The sequence below is a fragment of the Eumetopias jubatus genome, unplaced genomic scaffold, assembly GCF_037043125.1.
Source record: "Eumetopias jubatus isolate StellerSeaLion01/CBP00866 unplaced genomic scaffold, mEumJub1_p1.0 scaffold_12, whole genome shotgun sequence".
Lineage (NCBI taxonomy): Eukaryota > Metazoa > Chordata > Mammalia > Carnivora > Otariidae > Eumetopias > Eumetopias jubatus.
The window spans coordinates 26,532,523-26,554,958 of NW_028274818.1; the positions used below are offsets into that span (position 1 = coordinate 26,532,523).

At 58.1% G+C, this 22,436-nt stretch overlaps 1 protein-coding gene across 1 annotated transcript; it reads left to right on the forward strand.

Annotated features, from left to right (window-relative positions):
* The first annotated feature begins 1,908 nt into the window (after positions 1-1,908).
* On the forward strand, positions 1,909-19,122 carry ETNK2 (ethanolamine kinase 2). The gene is made up of 8 exons (XM_028120370.2): positions 1,909-2,305; positions 4,014-4,273; positions 7,392-7,514; positions 12,029-12,171; positions 13,009-13,092; positions 15,588-15,733; positions 17,255-17,328; positions 18,951-19,122. Exons 1-8 carry the CDS (start codon positions 2,048-2,050, stop codon positions 19,021-19,023), a joined length of 1,161 nt encoding a protein of 386 aa, XP_027976171.1. The 5' UTR covers positions 1,909-2,047; the 3' UTR covers positions 19,024-19,122.
* Positions 19,123-22,436: the final 3,314 nt, after the last annotated feature.

Sequence of the window (22,436 nt, forward strand, 5' to 3'; positions counted from 1 at the left end):
CCCGCTCTGGTGGGGTTGCTTACATGCAGAGCCAGCTCCGTGTTCCCTCCAGCCCCTGCAGGACCAGGGCTAACGCCTTGACCGTAGACCGTGGGTCAGAAAGATGCTCCTAGCTGGTAGAAGCCAGCCTCAAGCTCAGGCTCCACCCTGCCTTCCATGCCTGGCCAATCCCCTAGCCCCCTGGCCCACATCACCATTTACACGTGCAATCTAAGACACCATCACCTGAAAATGTGGAACACCAGAGATCTGACTGATACTCCCTTTGTACATGTGGGGAAACGGAGCCTCAGAGGATGGAAGGCATTTGACCAAGATGGCTCGTCGAAATGTGTAAAGTCAAGATTAGAAGCCAGCCCATATGACTGGGGCACCTGATCCCATGCAGGCGTATTTTCTCGGGTACGGAGCCGCACACACCCTGGCAAGGGGCCCACATGCACAAGCACACCGCCACACACTGCTGTCCCCCCTCGCACAGACATGGGACTCGACAGGCTGAAGTCTTCTCCCACTCTTACTCCTCGGGTTAGCGGCATGGGGTGTATATGTTGGGAATGAAAGCACCAACCTGAAGCCATGGACGCTGTCCCCCTTCATGGTAGCTGTTCACCCCTCTTTTGACCAAAAAGGGGCAAAGCACGGAGTGGCCAACCAGGCCCCCAGCAAACTTCATACCTCTAGAACTGCCACCCCTTGGGATTGTGTGGGACCCAGGGGCTCCTCTAGGGCAGATTCCCAAAGGCAGGAGTTGTCTGCAGGGTCCCTGAGCAGAGCCAAGGGCATGAGCCCGTGTTCAGGACCCTGGATCCCAGCCTCGGACCCCCTGCCCCATTTTCTAAGTTCTCTTGCCAGCCTGGCTTTATTTCCTCACTGCAAAAAGGCAGAGTTGGAGTCCGTGTCCTTTCCAGCTCGATATCCTGGGGCTCCGTGACCTTAAATAGGCAGGCTTCCCCATCATCTCCTGAGCTGTCCCAATATCATAGCCACATATAGCTGTTTACCTTAAAATTAAAATTAAGTCAAATGTCACACTAGCCATATTTCAAGTGCTGGACAATCACATGTAGCTAGTGGCCACTGCGCTGGGCAGCACGGATATAGAACGTCTCCACTATCACAGAAGTTCCGCTGGGCAGAGCTGGATTCTGGAAGGCAATAATGATAGGGGCCTTGTGGTTAAGAGGTTCCTGAAGAGGCCAAAGGAACAACTTGGAGAAACAAAAAGGCCCCTTCTCTGTAGGCACTTTTCTGGATGGGGCCTCGAGAGCTCTCCCACCCGGGCTGAAGACAAACGAGCTCGGTTCCCATTGGCACACCCACCCTCCACATGCATCACCCAATGTCACCTCTGCACCTCGTTTATGCGTTGGGGGGGGGAGGCAGGATTTGCCTGGGGAGTTCCCTGCAGGGAAGGGCCTTTGAGATGCAGCAGGGGACTCCTTTTCCAGGAGGGACCTGGGGCACAGGTGGCCGAGTCCAAGCTGACCTCTTGGAGGCAGCCGGATCTCCACCCACCAGGGCTGGAGCAGAGGCGCAGGAAGAGGCCTCCCCCGGCCCTGCCCCAGGCTGCCCGGGGAGAGCGGCCCCCGCCGAGGCAAGAGGAAGGAGGCCGGCCACCTCGCCGGGCTCAGAGGCCGACAAGCGCTGCGGGGCCTGGGGCCCGGGTGGGGGCGGGGCGGGCGGGGCGGGGCGACCCCGGGCCCCGCCCCCGGCGTCACGGCCTCCCCGAGGGCGTCACCCCCGCCCCGCGCTCCAGGTAGCGGCGGCCGCCGACCCCGCGGCGGCCTGGGGGCCGGGGCGGGGGCGGGGCGGGGCGGGGGCGTTCCCGGGCCCCCGCCCCGCGGCCTGCCGCCCGTGATGATGTCACAATCGCGGCGGGCTCCGGCGTTCCCGGGTCGGCTTCGGGCGCCGATCGGAGCGGGCAGCGGGCTCCTGAGTCATGGACTTCCCCTGGCCCCTCCTCTACCACTCCCACCGCCGCGCCGGGCCCCCCCGCAGGGGCTAGCGCTCGCGCGGCGGCTCCGAGGGGGTGGGGCTGCTGGGAATGGCTGTGCCCCCTTCGGCTCCTCTGCCGTGCTCGCCCTTTTACCTGCGGCGGCAGGCGCCGTGCCCGCAGTGCTCATGGGGCATGGAGGAGAAGGCGGCGGCCAGCGCGGGCTGCCGGGAGCCGCCGGGCGCCCCGAGGGCCGCCGCCGTCCCTTGCTTCGGCATATCCGTGGACCAGGACGACATCCTCCCGGGCGCCCTGCGCCTCATCCAGGAGCTGCGGCCGCATTGGAAGCCCGAGCAAGTTCGGACCAAGGTAGCCGAGCGGGCGCGGGGCCGGGCTGGGGCCCTGTCGGGGTTGGAGCGGGGATGCGTGGATGTCTGTCCGTGCATCCTTCCGGGTGGCGGTCCCACGGGTGCGCAGGGCAGGGTTGCAATGGTGGTTTGGGTGTGTATTTTGCTTCGTCTGTTCTGGCCCCGAAGCAGAGCCAGGCTCCCACCTCCCTCGGCCCCCACACGCCCCCCCCGGCCCCCACACCCCCCTCCTCCCGGGGCTCGCGGGCCGCCGGAGGTCCACCTGCCCACCGTCAGCAAGCTGCGCGCGCGGGCCCCACCCCCTGTCGCCGTGCGCCGGTGCCCCTCGCCGCCCGGAGGAGCGCGCGCGGCCGGCGCTGAAACCTGAGGAGGCAGGAACTTTTAAGGGAGCCCCCCACCTCCACACACACACACATCCCTGTCCCTTCTCCAGCCGGTGGTGGGAGCAGTCTCCAGGCTCTGAGCGGTTCCTGCCGGTCCCAGGAGCCACCGTGTGGAATTCCGGCTAGCCCAGGGCCCCCGCGCTGGGTGGAAACCCTCCCCGTCGCCCCAGGCTCAGGCTCAGCACCCCCACACAGGGGGCCTCCCCACCCCCCAGCTGGGCACATTCTCGGGGACACAGATGTGGGCAGAGCCTCCCACTGAGGAGCCTCAGGCAGACTCCCCAGCTGATCTGCATCCTCTGAAGAGGCTTCACCTGCTCACCCTCCCCCGCCAGCCCCTCTGGGAGCTGCGTGCGGAGGAAGGAGTCCTGAGCCCGGCACCTGCAGCTAGTGCTGGAGTGGCAGGGGCTTGGTGCTGCCAGGGCCTTCTGGGTGGGGAAAGGCCAGGTTCTCCCACCCAGTGCGGAGGCTGACAGACACCTCTTGGGGGAAGGATGGGTGGGTAGCATTTTCAAAATAAAAGACGCACTTTGGTTGTAAGACCCACAAGGGATCCAGCAGGTCTGAAGTTCATTCCAGCACTGATTGAACGTGCTACCTGCCAGTCTCTCCCCTCTCTGGGCCTCAGTTTCCCCACCTAGAATCGGTTCAGATGTCCTCTAGAGCCCCTACCAGCTCTGTCACACTGTGCCCTATAAATTCCATGGTTCATTCCTCCTTGCCACGGTACCCAGAGAGTCTGTTTTCCCCAGCCCATGGCCTACTGTCTCTTCTGGTTTGGAACTCAGAGGCCCTAAGGAGCTCCGACCACCAAAGCGCTCAGCTGGGTGCCAACCTCTGTACCTCCCGCACCTCCGCTGCTGGATGGGGCGTGAGGTGCAGCAAAGAGTCCCCGCCTGGGCAGATGGTGAGAGGCAGCTGGGTCAGAATGTACTTGTCCTGGGCAGCTCCCGCTCCTCCCTGGCCACATTCTGGTCCATGGAGGTTTCTTTCAGGGATGGAGAAGTAAGAAGGGGGGAGGGGGCTTCTCCCACCAAGGAGTGTGGAAATTCTTCCACTGCCAAATCCCATCTGCCAGACGCAGGAGAGGTGAGGGTGCCTGAGCCGAGGTTTTGTTCTCGAACTCAGGCTATCCCAAGCACTGAGGAGGGTAAGGCATTAGAAAGAGTGCTGAGCTCCTCTTAAGTTAGAGGGCCAAAGAATGGGGGGGTTCTGCGTGGTTGTGCTGGGCATGCAAATGAGCACCCCATGCTGGAGCTGGGGAGCCATGGGGCAAGAGCAGAGACCCTGCCCCACGCGCTCTTGTGCTCCCCCTCCCCATGCCAGCGCTTCACTGATGGCATCACCAACAAGCTGGTGGCCTGCTACGTGGAGGAGGACATGCGGGACTGCGTGCTGGTGCGGGTGTACGGGGAGCGTACCGAGCTGCTGGTGGACCGGGAGAATGAGGTCAGGAACTTCCAGCTGCTGCGAGCACATGGCTGCGCCCCCAAACTCTACTGCACCTTCCAGAATGGGCTGTGCTACGAGTACATGAGGGGCATGGCCCTGGGACCCGAGCACATCCGGGAGCCCCGGCTCTTCAGGTGAGAAGGTGGCCCGGGGTACCATTCATTCCTCCGATTCCTCAGGCCTTGGCCAGCTTCCTCGGCGTAGAGTGGAGTCCATGAATGAGTCATAAGGTCTGTGAACTTCCTGAAATTGCATGAAAAGTGCGTGTGCGCGCACTTTGCTCTGCAGAGAGGGGCCATTGCTTTGAATGGATTTTCAGTGGCATCTGTTAGAAGGGGTACCTGCCTCTTAGGGAGGCAAGTGAGAATTTGGTGAACCTGAGACCAAAGGACCTGGTTCCCTAAATGCAGCAGGGCTCTGCTTCCTGGCCTCATATCTCAGCCCTTTTGCCCACCCCATGTCTGACCTGGAAACCTCTCAGAGCCTTGGAAATGAAATCTGAGCCAAATCCCCAGAGCGCCCAGGATTTCCTGCCCCTCCCGTCCTGCCAGGAGCTCAAGCATGCTAGGAGAATGGGCCCCATCCAGGGTGAGCTTGGGTTTAGCAGCACAGAGAGACATCAGCCCTCCCCCAGTCTGAGCTCCTTCCAGGTTCCCCCAACAAAGTGGGAGCCCAGGTTTGGGCAGCTGCCAAGCCTTCCTTCCAGAGGCCCACAAGAACACATGACCCCCTGGGAGCCCCTCCCACTGAATGCCTGGATGTGTAGGACCCAGGAAGTAGACTTAACCTTCAAGCACTGTGGATGGCTCTGTGGGGTCTGGAAGGGGGAGAACTAAAGAGGAGCCCAGAGTGCCTTTCTCTCCTCTAACCGTTCTGGGCGGGGATGTCAGGCAGAATCCCCCACCCCCACCCCCACCCCCGAGCCGCACCTGCGTGCGGAGCCCTCCAACTATAGCGAGGTCCCAGGCAGGCTGAGGTTGACTCCTGACCCTGGACAGCAGCCGAGGGGTTGGCCTGGGATCTTTGGGATCAGTCCCGTCCCAGCCAAGGAGAAGGAGCCTTCCAAATACGCCCAAATACCGAGGAGAAACAATAAAAGCCCATCTAGGGAGCAGACCAAGAAGGTTCCTTGCTTCCTCACCTGTTACTCAGTTAACCCCAAGTAAGTGCACCTGGCCTATTTGCGGAGAACCCCTGACAGGCCCTCCAGGGACTTAGAAGGGACTCTGAGATGCGTTCCCCTCGAGTACTCCGGAGCACTGCCTCTGGGACTGGTCAGGCCCTGGGATATTTATGTTCAGTTGTGTGTGTGTGTGTGTGTGTGTGTGTGTGTGTGTGTGTGTGTGTGTGTGTAGTTAGGGGGACATACAGACCTGTTGAGTGGTCTTCTCAGGCTCCCGCTGAGCTGGAGGTAGGAGGGACATACAGACCTGTTGAGTGGTCTTCTCAGGCTCCCGCTGAGCTGGAGGTAGGAGGGACATACAGACCTGTTGAGTGGTCTTCTCAGGCTCCCGCTGAGCTGGAGGTAGGAGGTCAGAGGAGGGTGGGGGCCCCGGGGAACCATGGCCTGGCTTCTCCTACGCTCTGCTCCCAGCTCTCCTTCAAGTCTTTGTAAATAAGCTCAAATATTGGCAGGTCCTCCCCAGGTCCCTCCCAGTCTCCGGCCACCTCTATGAATATGGTGCTGTTCCTTGTTCTCTCGTGGAAACAATTAGCACTGTCAGGAAGATTGAAGATGGATGTGGGTTCGATAACAACTTTACATTTGGGGGAGAGCCAGAAACTGGGATAGGTGTAGGAGGTAGGCTCTTCCCTGATGATTTTCCAAGGATAGACCATTATCTTTCTCGGGTGAAGGTGGATCTCTGCGGGGAAAGGCAAAGAGGACGCCTTGGGGAGCCACGTCCCCCGTTCCCCTGACCCCCACCTCCCAGCCTCTGCCTGCTGAGGCTTTGCAGCATAAAAATGCTGAGTGTTGAGGTTACTTTCATTGCTTTTCCAGACAACAGCCCTATTGATATTCAAGGAAATGCTCTGTTCATGCTCTAGTCAGAATCTTCCTTTGGGAAGGGAAGGCCTGGGTCTCAGGTCTATTTCCCTGCCTCGCCTAAAACCCTGGCGGGCTCCCTCCTGCCCCGGGGCCTCTAGCCTCTGAAAGCACAGCCTTCATCTCTCACCCGCTCACCCTCTCGGTGGCTGCCACACCCCCTGCCCCCTCCACCCTTCAGGAGCTGGGAGCCTGGGGGGCTTCCGGAGGAGACCCTAGACTGCCCTGCTATCCTGTTGGGTGACGGCCTGCCCCTTCCCAGGACCTGGCAAGGGGAGGGGTGTCCCTGGAACAGCTCAGGAACAAGGTTTCAAACAGCCAATGCCTTTGTTGTCTTTCCCAGTGATTATTATTCGAGCAACAGGCAGAGGCGAAGGAAGCGTGAATGTTGGAGGCTTGGCAGCCGGGCTGGGGGTGGGGCCCCAGAAGGGAGAGCTGCCAGAGGACTGGGGGAGCCCAGCTGGGATGCAGGGCCTCAGACGCTGGGGTCCTTATCAAGGCCCTCCCTCTCTGACCGGTCAGTCCTCCATCCGCCCCCGCCCTCTCCCAGCCCCCTTCCCCACCGCCCCCTCCTTCTCTCCCGGGACCTTGGATAATGTCCACAGGAGGACTTGAAAATAGAACGCTGGTTTGTTTTGCGTCCTTGGCACCCAGCCGCCAGCATCAACTCCCTGCCGCAGAGGAAGGGGCTGCCCTGGGCCGGCCTGCTTCCCTCCCCACCTTGGCCAGGCTGATAAGAGGCGGGCATTTCTTCCCAGCCTGGCATCACCACCCCCCTGATCCCTCGGTGCCCTGCATTCACCTCCCCCTGAGGGCATGGATCAGAGTCCAGGGAGGGAGGAGGGCCACTGCCCCCATCCCCAGGTGACCCTTCTGTCCTCAGGGGTTGCTGTGGGTACACGACCTTGGGGTGGGGCAGGGTCGCTGACCTGTGGCTGGCGGCCCACTGCTTTGCCTTCCTGCTCCCTGAAGCAGCCCCAGCTCCTGTTCTGGAAAGGTCACTGCTGGGCTAAAGGCCTTACGTCATTTTCATGCCTTCCGCTAAGACCTTCCTGCTGCAGGAGCGAGAATCCCTAAAAGAGCTGTCCCACCCTCAGCCCTCTGACTGGCCCGCAGTCCTCACCCTGTGGGACCCCTTTCGGAGGGGCTGAGCTGGGACGGGCCTGCCGCACACTGATGCTCTACTCTTCCTGTTTTCTGTTTAGGCTAATCGCCTTAGAAATGGCAAAGATTCACACCATCCACGCCAACGGCAGCCTGCCCAAGCCCACCCTGTGGCACAAGATGCACAATTACTTCACCCTTGTGAAGAACGAGATCAGCCCCAGGTACAGAGATCTGGGAGGGTTCAAAGCTGCCATTGTCTCTGCCGCCTTCATGTTATCCCGCCTCCATTCTTTGGGCTCCGTCCCCCACCCCACCCAGAGGCTGAGGGGATCCTGACTTCTGAGTCTCTGTCTCCAAGCAGAGTTGGGCCGACCGACTGAATCTCAGGAACTTAAGATCCACAGCTTTAAGCCTGTGCTTATGTGCTGATTTCACTTTGAGTCTTCTGGTTGTGGTAGAGACGAGGGTTGGGGACTGCGTCTCCCCCTTTACTTAAAGGAGACTGAGGCTCAGAGACTAAGCTTTACCCAGTGTTGGGGGCTCATCGGAGGCAGGGGTCTGTTTCCTAGCCCAGGGCCCTTTCTACCTTAGCTGCTTTCTGAGCAACCAGAAGGGAGAGCCTGGCCTCTGAGAATGGGGTGAGGCCGAGTTCAGTCAGTCAGAACTCAGCTTGTCAGTTGACAAGCCCTTGGGACATCAAGACTCCTGCTACTTGCCTAGACGCCTCTCGTCCGCACATGCCCCTGGGGACCCTGCTCCTCACCTTGTTCACACTGACAGCATACCGTTCCCTCACTGGTACTCCACGCATCCTGACAGTGCCTTTCCCCAGGGAAGACGGGGCTCCCAGACAGCTAGGCTCTCTGGCCAGCAACCTGAGAGTCCTTCTAGCCTTCAGCTGCCTGGCTCCCAGCGTAGCATTGAGTGCTGGAGGAGGCATAGAGAGTTGGAGAGAAGAGTGGGTCACCCCTGCCCCCTCTAGGGGAAGGCAGTAGTGAGTCTGATCCCTCCATGTTCCCTGCTGCGTTGAACATCTCCCTTATTCCAAAGGTTCATGGGAGTGTAGGGTATCTCCTTCCCTCCTCTAAGATGACAAGACAATAATTAACTCTCTCTCAATCGTGTGTGTCTGTCTGTCTCTCTCTGTCTCTCTCTCTCACACACACACACACACACACACACACACGCATGCGTGACTTTATCTGGATCCTCCCACTTAATGATTATCAAGCACTGCTTTAGGACTATTTGTCCAGGATGGCCCACATTCAGACCTTCGATGCCAAATGTTATCTCTGGGACAAGGACTGCCTATCCCTTAGGGCTAAAACAACACATGGAGAGCAGGACCCTGGGGTGTCTGAGTCAACAGGACCCTCTGATCGTGCAGCCCACCACTTTCATTTGGTAGATGGAAAAACTGAGGTCTGGAGAGGGGGTGGGACTTGCCCAAGGTCAGTGGCAGCTCAAGGGCTAGAGTCCAGACCTGCTGCTCAGGCATGACCCTTGCTACTTTAGCTTCCTTTGTACTGTCACCGTGTAACCTTCAGGGGTGACCTTGTTGGGAGCGGAGTGGTCCCTGGAGAAGAGCTGACCGACTACCTTTGTTCTTGTCATATATTTGACCTTGGCAAATCGAGTTGTTTAACTTCTCGGAGGCTCTTTAGGGGTCGGTGCCTGCCCTAAACTGCCTAACCTGCCCCAAGCGGGGCTGTGATGAGCAGTCACCTGGATGAGATGAAACTCTTGAGCTCTAGTCACAGTCTAATAACCCTGATTTAGTCAATCCTGCATTTCACAAACCTCAACTGGGATTTAAAACAATGAAAAATACGGACGTGACATTGGCCCTACCCTCAAGGAGCTTAGGAACCATCTGGGTAAATAGGACCTGCCCATGCGAAGCGACAAAAGAAGGCAGGGCGTGTAATGTATGTGGCGGTGGGAGAACCAGGGCCAGTCTTCCTGGCAGAGGTAGAGGGGCAGAGCTGGGGAGGGAGGCCTCTCGGGCTGGCGGAGATGGTGTGAACACACTTGGCTCATGGGTGGCCAGTGGATGAGGGTGGCCGGAGTGGGCCTTCAGGAGGGATTGGGAAGGGCTGTGGGAAGTGGGTTGGAGCTAGACCGGGAGGACCCTTCCAAGTCAGGTTAAGGAGCCAGCATTTCATTTAACGGTCATTGTGGAGGCCTCTGAGCCAGGGACCATGACTGTGGTTTAGGGAGAAAGCTCTCTGGCATTGTAAAGGACAGAATCAGGTGGGATTTGGGGAAGTGGGGGTAGGGATTGGAGGTCAGGCGACCCCCTCAGGGAGTGTTGTAACTGAATGGGCAGGGTCCACGGGCAGCTTCATGGTGGTGGTGGTGGATGGAGTGGGGGGGGAAGGAGAGTGGGGGATGCCTCAGGCACCCTGTGGAAATAGATTTTGGTGGTCTTGGTGTCTGGTTGGGCATAGAGGGTGGGGGGTGATCGCTGCTTTGGGGGCATCAGGAGGAGATGGGGATGGGTTGAGTGGTGTAAGGGCAAAGGTGATGAGCCAGGAAGCTCCCAACACTCAGTCCGCTGTGGGAGAAGGTACTTCCCTCCACCCAGATCCGGCGAGCTGAGTGGGTATTTGGCAGGCAGGCAGAAGTGTTTTCATCAGGAGGAACCCCCAGGTTTCCCGGGGTGGGGGAGGGCAGCCCCTGCACCACCACCACCCCCCGCCGCTGCCTCTAAGGGACAGAGGAGGAGCAGGCTTCCTGGGGTGTGACAGCTTCTATGACGCGGTGGTGGCCACTCGTCTGCCAACCGCACAGCCCTGAGAAAGTCTAGTGGGCTCAGGGCTGAAGGTAGCGAAGCTGGCGGGGTTTCAAGTGCGCAGGGGAGGGAGGCTGCCCAGGGAGATAGAAGGCCTGGACCACTCCCACAGTAACCATCTGCGTGGCCTTGGGGTGGGTAAGGTGGGGGTCAGGAGGAGGTCAGGGCCTGGGCAGCAGGTATCTTAGATGTCAAAGACATGTTTTTCAGGCTGAGACCAGAGCAAACCAAAGGAGGCCTCCTAATTCTTATCTTTAGATGGTCTTGGACCAGGAAAAGAAAAAAAGAATCTTGAAAGGTATCTTCTTAAGGAGAGCCAAGACTGAAATGCGTTTATGCAGACCAGTCGACACAGATAAACTCCAGTGAGGCTAAAGGAAGCCCCCCCCCCAGATCACCCCCCTCGTTAGACTCTCCCCAGCTCAGAGTGGCCTGTGCAGAGCCTCTGAGGGGCACTGAGGCCCTCGCAGTTAGGAGGTTCTGCTTGATTTTGCATCCATGCACAGGCTGAGGACTGCTTCCCTTGGGTGAGGGGGAAGAGGGTCCAGCTGTGCAAGAAACATCTGTAAGCTAGAAGGCCTCTGCCCTCTTCCTTGAGCCTCCATTTCCCCCAAAGACTTGCACTAGAGGCCTAAGATCCTCTCTCGCTTTGACCTTCTCAAAGCCTGGGAGGGAGCCTGCCGCTCATCCTTTCCCAGGGGGAGAGGGGGATGCCTTAGTTGCCGAACGCGCTTTGCCATGTTTTAGTCTCTGGGCCGTGTGAGGGGCTGACGGGGCATCCTTTGGGAGGATCGGGAGGACGGATCTCACGCTCATCCTCCTGCACGTACTCTGGCTGCCCTGGATAAGAAAGCAAACAGAAGCTACATGGAGACAGAACAGGAGATAAAACCGCAGCCTCCTCCCCTCCACCCATTGGTGGTTCTGGGGTTTTAAGGGCTGTGCTAACTATTTGGCTTTTCAGTGTACACAGTCCTGTGTGCTTCCTGGGGACCAAAGTTCAGAGCATCCCAGCACAGTGTGTCCTCACCAACTTCCACATGGCCTTTGCTACCAGCACCGACTGACCCGTCCATTCATTCATTCATTCCTCAGCATGGGTTTCTTTCAGCAGCAAGGCCTTAGGTGCTGCAGGATGGGGCAGGGCAGAAAGAGGGCTGGCCTTTGTCATCCGCGTTCCTGCCCGCAAGTTGCCCACGCATGCGTGGTCTGGGACAAGGATACACATGCTCCTAGTTCAGGGTGGAGGGGACAAGTCACCGGGGAGCTTCGGAGCAAATGCTCAATTGAAAGGCCCTAATAGTCCCTTGGTCTTGTAGGAGTGAGCCCAAGAAGCAGTTTGTTTGCTTTCTTAAGTGGGCCTGAGTAGTCTCTCTGTGAGATGAGAAGTTAGGCTTTATGAGCCCTCTGGTCCTTTCCACCTGTGACACCAGCCGCTAGAAGAGGAGGGGGACCGGCCAGGAGTGTCCATCCTCCAGCCCCTCTGCAGAGCACTGTGATGCCTCCCCCAGGCAGTCTTGGGGCACAGCTCCCTGTAGGCATCTTCCCCAGCGCCCTGAAAGCGGGTCTGTTCACAGCTCTCCCCTCTGCCCTTGTTCTCGTGTGGACGCACACTCCCCGCTCCTGTCCTCTCTCTGTGCCGTCTCCCTTACCTTCCTCCCCCTTTCACGAAGTAGCAGGGACGCCATTGGATCGGGGACAGACGAGCTTTGCAAAATGCTTTTACGCCCGCGTTTTAATAAGCTGCTTAGAGTGACTGCAGGAAGTCAGGAGATCAGGACGCCTTAGCGCCAGAGGACAAAAGTGAGGGTCTGAAGGGCGGGCCGTTTGTCTGGGGGTCCTCTGCAGCAACAGGCGGTGACAGGGCCAGAGCTCGGGGCTCCAGAGGCCCAGTGGCAGCCTGTCTTACTGTCAGCCTCCGTTCTGGCTGCTGCCCAGCTTTTCCGCAGATGTCCCCCAGGTGGAGGTGTTGGAACAGGAGCTGGCCTGGCTGAAGGAGCACCTGTCCCAGCTGGACTCCCCTGTGGTCTTCTGTCACAATGACCTGCTCTGCAAGAACATCATCTACGACAGCACCAAAGGTACGGCTTCCCGGGCTCCGGCTGGGCCGCAGCTGGGCCGGGCCTGAGTGATCAGCTGCTTTTGGGGTGCTGGTCCTCAGACCGGCCCTCGGACAAGCAAAAGGTGACCTTCCAGTTTAGATCTCAAGTTAATAGAGAAAGGGAGGGGCGCCTGGGTGGCTCAGTCGTTGAGCGTCTGCCTTCCTTCGGCTCAGGTCACGATCCCGGGGTCCTGGCATCGAGCCCCGCATCGGGCTCCCTGCTCCGCGGGAGGCCTGCTTCTCCCTCTCCCACTCCCCCTGCTTGTGTTCCCTCTCTCGCTGTGTCTCTCTCTGTCAAATAAATGGATAAAATCTTAAAAAAAAAAAAAAAAAAAAGAGAGAGAAAGGGAAAAGGAAATAAATTTCTACTTAGAAAAACCTATGCCCGGAAAGAACTCAAAACTGTGGTTTGTGGAGGTCCTTGATGTGAGGCCACCTGAGCCATTCCCCGCCGACAACATTTTGGGCTTGAGGTCATCTGGGGTGGCCCAGGCCCTCCTAGAGACAGAACCTTCCTGTGTGCCTAATGAGAGCTCCAGCCCCAGGGAGCCCTGACCTTTATTTCTGGTCCTCGGCCATGCTGAGGATAGATGTCTGTAGATGAGCAGAGCTTGAGGATCCACCTGTGTGAGGGACAGCTGGAGGGCAGATGGACAAATGAACAGTGTCGAAGGCGGCCACTGGGGAGGGTGGGGGCTGGGTTGCCACGAGAGGCCAGCCAGAGTCTGTGCGTGCATTCCGGAGGTCTGTGGGGACTTGACCAGGCCGTTCCCCTATCTCCAGGGACCGACCCTCATCCCTGTCTCTTGCCCCACAGGTCACGTAAGGTTCATTGACTATGAGTACGCCGGCTACAACTACCAAGCCTTTGACATTGGCAACCATTTCAATGAGTTTGCAGGTGAGCAGGGTATTGCTCTTTGGTCTTTGTCCAAGATACTTTCCTCATGATGGATGGCCAGGTCCAGGGTGAAAATGAGAGGGGTTTCTGGCCCTGCTGGGTAGAGACTTGACAGCCCCTGGCCTCCAAAATCTCACGACTCATGGAGGAAGGCACAACCTGCCTTGAGGGAGCGCCAAGTCTCATGTGGGTGGCCGGACCCCCACACACAGAGCCAACCCCTGCTAGCCCATCTGGCAGTTTGGTACAAATCAGGAGAACGTGCCCTCCGTAGGACCCCTAAGGACACTGGGCTTGGCATGTGAGTTAGAAAAAGACCGGGGTGCCTGGCCGGCTCAGTCGGTGGAGCGTGCAATTCTTGATCTTGGCGCTGTGAGTTCAAGCCCCACATCGGGTGATTACCTTAGAAAATTAAAAAATCTTAAGAACAAGCCCCCTTCCCCTGGGCAGACGTAGCTTCTGCCTGCCCCTTCACCCAGGCTGCCTTCTCCCAGTATCACCTGCCCAATCGTGAGTAAGGGTCCTGCATGCAGAGAAGGAGCAGAACGAGCTGGTGGCCTGATGAGAATCGTCTAGGTGGAACTCGTGAAAAGCGTATACGCTGCAACTGGACTGTCCAAGTTCAAATCCTGGCTTTGTTGCTTACTAGCTGTGTGACCCTTGGGCTGGGCACTCAGCTTCTCTGGGCCTCTGGAAAGTGGAGATACTTCGTCCCATCAACGTGAGACACACACACGCACACACGTGTAGCACATGCTAAGCCTCATGCTGGTGTTCACTGGTACTAGGCAAGGAAGCCTGCCGGTAGCTAAGGGAGACCGGCGCGGGAGCGGATGGGGTTGGATGAGGGCTGTTTTGTTGCGCCAGCCAGCTCAGCAAAGGCCCAGGATGTACAATAGAATCATTTGTGTGAGGAAGCCGGGCAGGTTTTTCCAGCTTGAGGGCTTCATTGTTAAACAATTTGATGGGACTAGAGAGGCAACCCATGGATGGAGCTGGACCCCGGGGGCTGGAGGGATATCATCCGACTTGCAGTGCGGGGTGCTCAGCATGATGGAGCCAGCCCCTGGGGCGCAGGACAGGTGAGGCACACCCAGGCCAGCTCCAAAACTTCCACCTGGCCCAGCCTCGGCCACTCCCCAGCCCAAGCCTGGCCAATTGTGTCCCTTCAAGAACCCCAGTTGACCAGGTCTGTCAAGCGCTCATTGCCCCTGAAGGTATGACTTCCCAGGGTGGCCAGCAGCTGCATCTAGGAACCTGCAGGACAGTGGGGCCTCAGCTGGGCAGAGCCGTGATGCTGTGGGGTGTGGCACCAAGCAGAGGCCCTGGGCCTCTGAGCGCTCAGCCGCCAGACCCGCTGGCCTTTCCAGAAGGGATCATTCTGAAGCATTTCAGGCCCTCCTCACCCACCACATAGAGCAAGGACCAGCTGGAATTTCTCCAAAGAGGCAGATTGCATCCTGCTCCCAGGTTGCGAAGGAAGGAGGAAGGCAGGGAAGGAGATTGGGAACTGGGGAGGGAGAACACCTGGGTTCTCGGGAGCAGGGAGGCCCCGTTCTGGGAGGCAGGAGGTGAGAGTTCTAACCGGGAGCGAGCTTCTGTGCTCTGGGCCTGAGTTTCTGCACCTGCACCAGGGGATTCTTTCCCAGCCATCCTCTTGGGGCCCGAGGAGACTGAGTGTGTCTCTCCAGGAGTATGAGGGAAGCTTGGGAAGGACAGGGAGGAAAGGAGAGGGAGGAAGAGACTGCGGGCAAGATGGCCTGGTCCTGGTCCTGTCTTAAGTGAACTATGACTCTCCGTGCCAGCTCGAAGGCAAGGCGCTGCCACAGGGCCCGGGATGTGGCTGATGCGCTTTGGGCCGGCAGCTGGAGGACTCAAGGAAGGGCAGGACCGGAAGGAATCAAAGCCACCCGGTCCAGGGGTTCCAAGCGTGGCTGCATTCCCGAATCATCTGGAGAGTTGGACAGGGGGCTAGAGGTGCCTGGGAACCTATGTTTTTAGCAAGCTCTGAAGGCGATGTTTTGAAGGAGCCAGCTCATCACTGGTCCAGGAGGCAGAGTCGGAGACCCCACGCTTCTAAATGAGACCCTCCGGGTGGTGGGAGGGAAGGCCTTGTGCAGGGCTCACTGGTCAGCATCCCACCAAAGGGGAGGCCCCTGATGTGGTGCTGTGAGGGAGCACCTCCTGTGGGCATAGTTTCTATAAAGGGCACGGGGGTACAGTGATGCTGTCTTAGGGGTCCCTGTCACACCCAAGACCATGTCTCGCCCTATAACCAGTCTGCCTCTGTGCTTTCCTCCAGCCCATGGAAAGCAGAGCCCCCAGCTCCCCACATTGGGTAAGTTTGGTGGGCAGCAGGCTGTATTCCTAGGCTCAGCCTGGCAGGATGTATGTGGAGGTTTTGAGGGGAGCAGGGAACCCCTGATGAGCTGGAGGAGCCCCCTCCCCAGGTGGGCCCACCTCCCAGCAACTACCCTGTGGCTGCTTCCCATCAGGTGTGAACGAGGTGGATTACTGCTGGTACCCCGGCCGGGACACCCAGCTTCGGTGGCTGCGCTATTACCTGCAGGCACAGAAGGGCATGGCCGTGACCCCCAGGGAGGTGGAGAGGCTCTATGTGCAAGTCAACAAGTTTGCCCTGGTAAGTGTGGGCCGGGAGAGGGCAGGGGAGGGAGGGGGTGGGAGGAGGGGCCAACCCCAGCTCCTCCGCTCCCACAGCCCAGGGTGGAGGAAGCAGAGGCCCGGGTGAGGGGTGAGGTCCTAGGACCCAGGACCCAAAGTGAGATCTGGGAAGAGCCCTCTTGAGCGTCCCCAGAATACTGAGATGCCCTGTTTCCTGCTTTTCCCTATCCTGTCAAGTCTCTTTCTCCTTTCTAGGAAAAGACTTCCAAGAAAGAGCCCAGCTTCCTGTTTTAGCAGTTCTCTCATTTGGACAAGCAGTTCTCTCTAGCGTCTAACGTTAGCCTTTCATGCTGCAGTTAAACTTTTTTTTTAAAGCCTTTGGAGGAGATAAAGAATGTCAGTTCTAATCCTCCTTGTTAGCTACCTTCACTGACTCAACTCCATGTAAGCCTCTCCCATCAGGCTTTTCCTGCTCAAATTACTGAGCTGTCAGTTCTTGATTTTGAGTGCCATTTATCCAGGGTACCTGGTTCATGCCCGGTCTCCTCCGGTGTGTGTCCAGGGGATTGCTAACTAGTCTTATTAATGTCAGGCACGTAGAAGCAAGAAGACAAGTCCACTGCCCTGAGTTTCACAATACATCATGGAGGTTAAGTAGAATCTTTACTTACGTGTCATTTTGGATTATCTCTCCTGGTTTCTTCATTGGCACAAAACTGATTCTCCATCAGGTTCTTCCTCCTAACTGTTCCACTTAAGCCTTCCTCTTGCTAAAGGTTTCCATGTAATCACTGACACGTGGCTAATTGATCTATGCCCCTGGAAGTCCCGAAAAGCGGAGGGAGGTGCTATGCAGCCATCCCCAGGGCGAGCGGGATGTGGGGTGGGGGTGCCCTGGCCTGGGATAGTCATGCTGTCACTGCTGTTTGCCCACAGACAGCTGAGAGCAGGCTCTGGTTTCTTGAGTCTGGAGTGGGGTAGTCTGGCCCCGAGGACGCCTCTGGCCAGAGGGAGAGCAGTTGAAGGCTTAGTCAAAGCCCAGACTCGGGGCTTCTCGCTCCCACATCTACACTCCTTTCCCAACCTAACCCACCTCTGGACAGAAGAGGGAAAAGGGGTGGAGGTCAGTTAAGGGGCTCCTCCTGATGACCGTGGGACTGGGCCTGTGCTCTGGGGCAGGGGTTCATCTCATCCTGGAACCTTGGCCTTGAAGGCCCCAGGAGATTCCCCTGGGCGGGGGGAGAAGCCAGGGATGGAGCTATGCTCAGGCTGGGGAACAAGCTGAAAGTTCTAGAACCATTACGCTGACCCCTACCTGGGGCAGGTAGAACTCTGCTTTTTTCTCAAGGGAGTGAAGCCCCCAAATGCAGTCCAGTGACTTGGCCTCCAGAATTCCCCTGACTTGTGCCAGGGGGACCCCATCGTGTCTCGGCCCGTGCCCTAGTTCTGTGTCCTCCAGGGTGACCATCTCCTCTAGCTCCATGGGGTTCGTGACAGGCATGAGTGGTTGCCTTGCTGACTCACTTTGGTCCCTTTCCAGGCATCTCACTTCTTCTGGGCACTCTGGGCCCTCATCCAGAACCAGTTCTCCACCATCGACTTCGATTTCCTCAGGTGAGTGCAGGGGGCGAGTTGGGGTGGTGGGGAGTGGGGGAAAGGAGTAGCTTGAGCCAAGGATGTGGGGGCAAAGGACAGCCGCGGGAGAACATCCAGAGTCCCTTCCTCTGCTCTAACTTGTCCCCATTCCAGCCACCCCGTATCCAGGGGGAGTCACCACTCTAGGGGAAACATCTGAGCCCAGAGCACCACTCTGAAAGTAGTCAAAAGTTCTTGAACCCTCCCCTTGTGCCTCGTAGGAGATTCGCTTTCCCTCCTCCATCTTACGACCTAGGCCATTGCTCTTAGCCACAGAGCCTGGTGGTGAAAAACCTGTTCGTTTTATAGCAGAGAGGACAGAGTTCTTCCAGAGAGCAAAAGTGACTCCCTGAGGTGACTCAGGTGGTTGAGTGCTTACCATGTGCAATATTGGGCCCGGCTCCTCCTTCAGTGAGGTACTAGGGTCTGCACCGAGACCGTACCAGATTACTGACTCCTGGCTCCATCATCAGGTACACATGTCCTTAAGGACCAGGAAACATCTTGTCTAGTCTTTCTCCATTCTGGTCTAGTCTTCTTGCCCTGTCCCCCTCCCTCAGCCGGAAAGGAGTCACTACCCTGACTTCACAGTGTTCACAGCGACTGGCGAGGTGCAAGTCAAAGGCACGGTGAGATCTCACTCACACCTAGGATGGCTATTAGCAGATAAACAGAAAACAAGGGTTGGGAAGGATGTAGAAAATCAGAACCCTTGGACGCCACTGGTGGGAACGTAAAATGGCGCAGCTGCTGGGGAAAACAATACTGTGCTTCCTCAAATAGTTAAAAATAGAATTCCTGGGCGATCCAGTATTCTTGCCGCTGGGTGTGTAGCCAGAGTTGAAAGCAGGGGGTCAGAGGGCTATTTGCACACCCATGTTGATAGCATTATTCACAGCAGCCAAGAGGCGGAAGCAACCCCATGTCCATGGATGGCTGAATGGGGAAACAAAGTGCGGTCTACACACGATGGAATATTACTCAGCCTTTTAAAGAGAGGAAGCCGTGGCACATGCTACAACATACAAACTCTGAGGACAGGCTAAGTGAAAGAAGCCAGTCACAGAAAGACCAATACTGTAGGATTCCACTTATATAACTAAATTAGTCAAGTTCATAGAAACAGAGAGTAGGGGGGCAACTGACTGGCTCAGTCAGTAGAGCATGTGACTCTTGACCTCGGGCTCATGAGTTTGAGCCCCGCATGCGGTGTGTTTACTTAGATTTTTTTTTTTTTCTTTTAAAGAAACAGTAGAGTGGTTTTTGCCAAGCTCTGCACTGCTGCACTGCAGGGGAGGGAGATATGGGAAGTTGCTGTTTAATGGGTACAGAGTTTCAGTTTTGCAAACTGAAAAAGTCTTGGAGAGCTGTTGTATAAGGATATAAACGAACTGTTAAAAAAACAAAACAACAACAACAAAAAGCATTTGGGGAAGGGCTGCTCCAGGCCGATCTAAGAAGAAAAATAAAAAAGTTAAAAAAAACAAACCTCCGCCTGCCCTGGGGTTGAGCTGGTGAGACTTGCTCACGGTGAGAGTCCCCCGGGTCAGGCCCACCTGGCTTTCCTTCTCAGCCGGGCTCCTGTTCTCATCCTCCGGCAGGTACGCAGTGATCCGATTCCACCAGTACTTCAAGGTGAAGCCTCAAGTGTCAGCCTTGGAGATGCCAAAGTGACCAGCTTCCCCATCTCTCCCTTACCCATCTGCCTGGCCAGACCTGTTCTCCAGGGCTCTGTCCTGCTCTGGGGGCCACACACTTGGACAAGGTGGGAGAGGGGTCAGGTGGGTGTCCAGGGAGAAGGCTCCACCCCTGCCGCCAGCCCCCAGTGGATGCTGCTGGAGACCACATTCTTTTGTTTGGAGGGGCTGATAGGACCCAGCTCTGGGGGGTCCCCTTCACCTTGCCAGACTTGGGGGGAGGGGGCTGGGGGGGGTTGGGGAAGTGCCTGTAAGTCAGCCAGGGCCTGGACCACAACCACCCCTGGGAAGCCCAGTATTCCTGGCCTCAGGCCAGGCTGGAGTCAGGGCTGCCTTAGATGTGTCTTTGACCTTCCTGGCTTGGGGAAAGGGGGAGGTGGGAGGGCTCCTTTCTACCTCCAGTGCCCTGAGCCTCCAGCCCATCTCCCCCTGCATGCCTCACGTGGGAGGTGCTGATGAACCCAAACCAGCATCATGCCAACTCTGACAGATGGATGTACATATCCGGGGGGGGGGGGGGCGGGATGGTCTAGAACTGGGTTTACCGGCTCCCCCCAAAGCCGCCTCATCTGAGATCCCTCCCTTTCTCCAAGCCAGATCCAATCAAACCACCCCTTCCCAGACCTCTGCCCCAGGACCTGTGCTCCTTCGCCTCCCGTGCCCTTTTTGTTCTGTGCTTGTGTTCTGTCTCTCTGCCACCTGCTGGGAGGGAAGGCAAGGGGGTGGTGCCCTCCTGGGCCTCCAGAGCCCAGCTCTGCTTCGTGCTTGGCTGGAGGGGGACAGAACCCAGAGGGGGGTGGCCAACAGCAGCCAGCAGCAGCCAGCAGCTTTCTGCCTTGTTCCCTGCCCTGCCCTCCAGGGCCTCAGTTCTAAGGATTTATCTCCCTCTCTCCACCTGTCCTGAAGTGGACCCAAGCACTTCCCACTAGGAAATGAGTAGTGGGAGTCAAGGGGCCGGGGCTAGGAACTTCGGGGCTCACCGGGCATCCAAGAGCCTGGGTAGGATGGGTCGTGAAGGTGCTGAGCTCATGGCCCCGGACTTTCAACGCCCTCCACCTCCTCTCTGCCCTCACAGCCTCCTGGCTCTGGCCCAAAAAAGTGATTCATTTGTAAATTATCATGGTTTTCTGCATTAAAATGGCCATTTCTGGACCACTCTGTGTCTGAGTGCCTACAGTGAGGATTTGACTGACATAGAGGGCATGATGGATTAGTTCTCCCGCAGTGGGGTGGGGGTGGGGGGTTGCAGCCCGCGCCTCCAGGGGTCCCTGGGGCTGCACGTTTCCTACCCCACCCTCCTCCGTGCACCTGGCTCGCAAGGCCTGGGCTCCTGGTTTGGGATAGGTCTGGACACGACTAGTGCCTTCACCACTCTTCTGCCTTTGACTGTCTTGCTAGAATAAGGGGAGCCCAGGAGGATACTGCTACTGGGGAAGGGAGCTAGGCTGGGGCCTCACCAGGCGGGAAACCAGCGAGACCTTGCGGGGACGCACTCAGGACCTTCTTCCTGGGCCGGGTTTTGGCTCCTAGCCGTTGAGGGGGAGGGGCTGTTGCTCTGCTGGAGAGCAGGCAACGATGATTTCTGGAATGAATCGGTCACTTTCTCAGAAGGCCTGAGGGAAGGGAGAGCAGAAGCTCAAAGGAGAGCCGGGGGGTACCCCTCTCAGCAGCCCGGGCTGCCGAGGCAGCGCTGCCTCCAGGGCCCCCCAGAAGGTGCCCGATGCCCTGAAGATTGGGGAGAGCAGTGGCTGCCTGCCAGGTAGACTGGCTGTTTGGCTTCTGCCGGCAAAAGTACCGGCTGCCATGGAAACCGCTGGAGCAGAGCTAGCCCCAGCAGCTGGGGCCTTCAAGGTCATGGTGATCCAGTGTGGCGGGGGGGGGGGGGGGGCAGGGGTAGCCGTACCAAGCCCAGGAAGGGTATGGGAGAGGACGTGGGGGAAAAGGTGGGCCCCGGCCTAGGGACAGTGCTGGGGCTGGGCAGGCAGGGCCCCTCAGGGGTACCATGGGGTCAGGTGCTTGTGGGCAGGGCCTTCTTGTGGACTAAAGGGCAGTGCCCACCCTGCTTGTTCCTCTCAGATCCACCTCTGGAGCTGAGGGCAGAAATAACCACTGGGAAGGCAGCTTCGTTTCCAGCCTCCTGGGGCCTTGATGTCACAGCGTTGGAGACGGTGTTGCGGTGGTGAGCAGGGAATGGCTGGGACAGGGTCCCCCAGGTACCATCCTGTGCCCCTACGGCCCCGGCCGCCACCTGCACCAAAGGAGCGAACCTGCAGGCACCATCCCACTGCCTTTGAGAAAACATCCTCATTCCTCCAGTGCTCCAGGGGAGGGGGCAGGTGGGGGCGGGGGGGGGGGGCTGGGTAGTTTAGGAGGCCCCTCCCCCTCAAGGCCTGGAGTCCTGTCTCTCCTTTCACTGCCACCCCAGACTAACCAGCACCCCTGCCCCCCTGGTTCCAAGCACCAGGCCTTGGCAACTCCCGGGGTCGGGGGGCTGGGCTCTACTCTCTCAGACCTTTGCTGGACACATAGCAGGAGCTCCGGGCAAAGCACACCAGGGCAGAGGTGGGTCTCTGCTGGGCTCTGACCCTCGGCCTGTGCCTCCTGCAGAGAGCGCAGAGAAGGCCCCAGCCTTCTGGTAACGACCAGGACCTTTTGTTCCTGGCCTCAGTGCCTACCTGACGCTATTGCCTCTCCTGAGGCAGGAGGGATAGGGCTCCAGAGTACCAACCAGAGGTCCTCGTGGAGGGCACTGTCCATCTTAAAAGGATGCGGGGCATGTGATTCCATCCCAGCAGCTAGAATGAAGGCAGGACAAGGGGTCCTAGAGTGGGAGGAGCCACAGAGGACCTGGGAATAGGGAAGTGAGAAGAACTCAGGGCTGGCAGGGAATGAGGGCGAGCCTGGCTGGGAGGGTCCTGACAGACTGCCCTGATTGGGTTAGGAACACAGTGTGGGAGGTAGTGGAGTCTGGAGGGTGGGAGGACAGGGCCAAGTTAAAGTGAGCAATTCTCCCCATGACCACTAGAGGGCAGGCGCCGCAGCCAGCCATCCTCCTCAAGGACCACCCGGGTCTTTTCCTGGGGGGCCAGGGAGGCTGGGCTGTGCTTGTACCCTGCCTGAGATGAGGAGGCCTAAAGCTCTGGGACGAACCCGCAAAGGCCAGCAGCCAAAATGCCAGGACCTAATTCCGCGGGGCGGAGCGGGGCGGGGGGCGGGGGGGAGTCTTCACTCCCCAGTTAGAGGCCCTGCAATGAACCACACCTAACTTCTCTCACCCCCATCCTCTCCTGTCTCCCTGGTTGTGAACACACGACCTCTATTAATCCAACCCAAGTCTCACTCTTCCACTAGGATTACCCTTCAGCTTTGCTGCCCCCATTCCATACAATG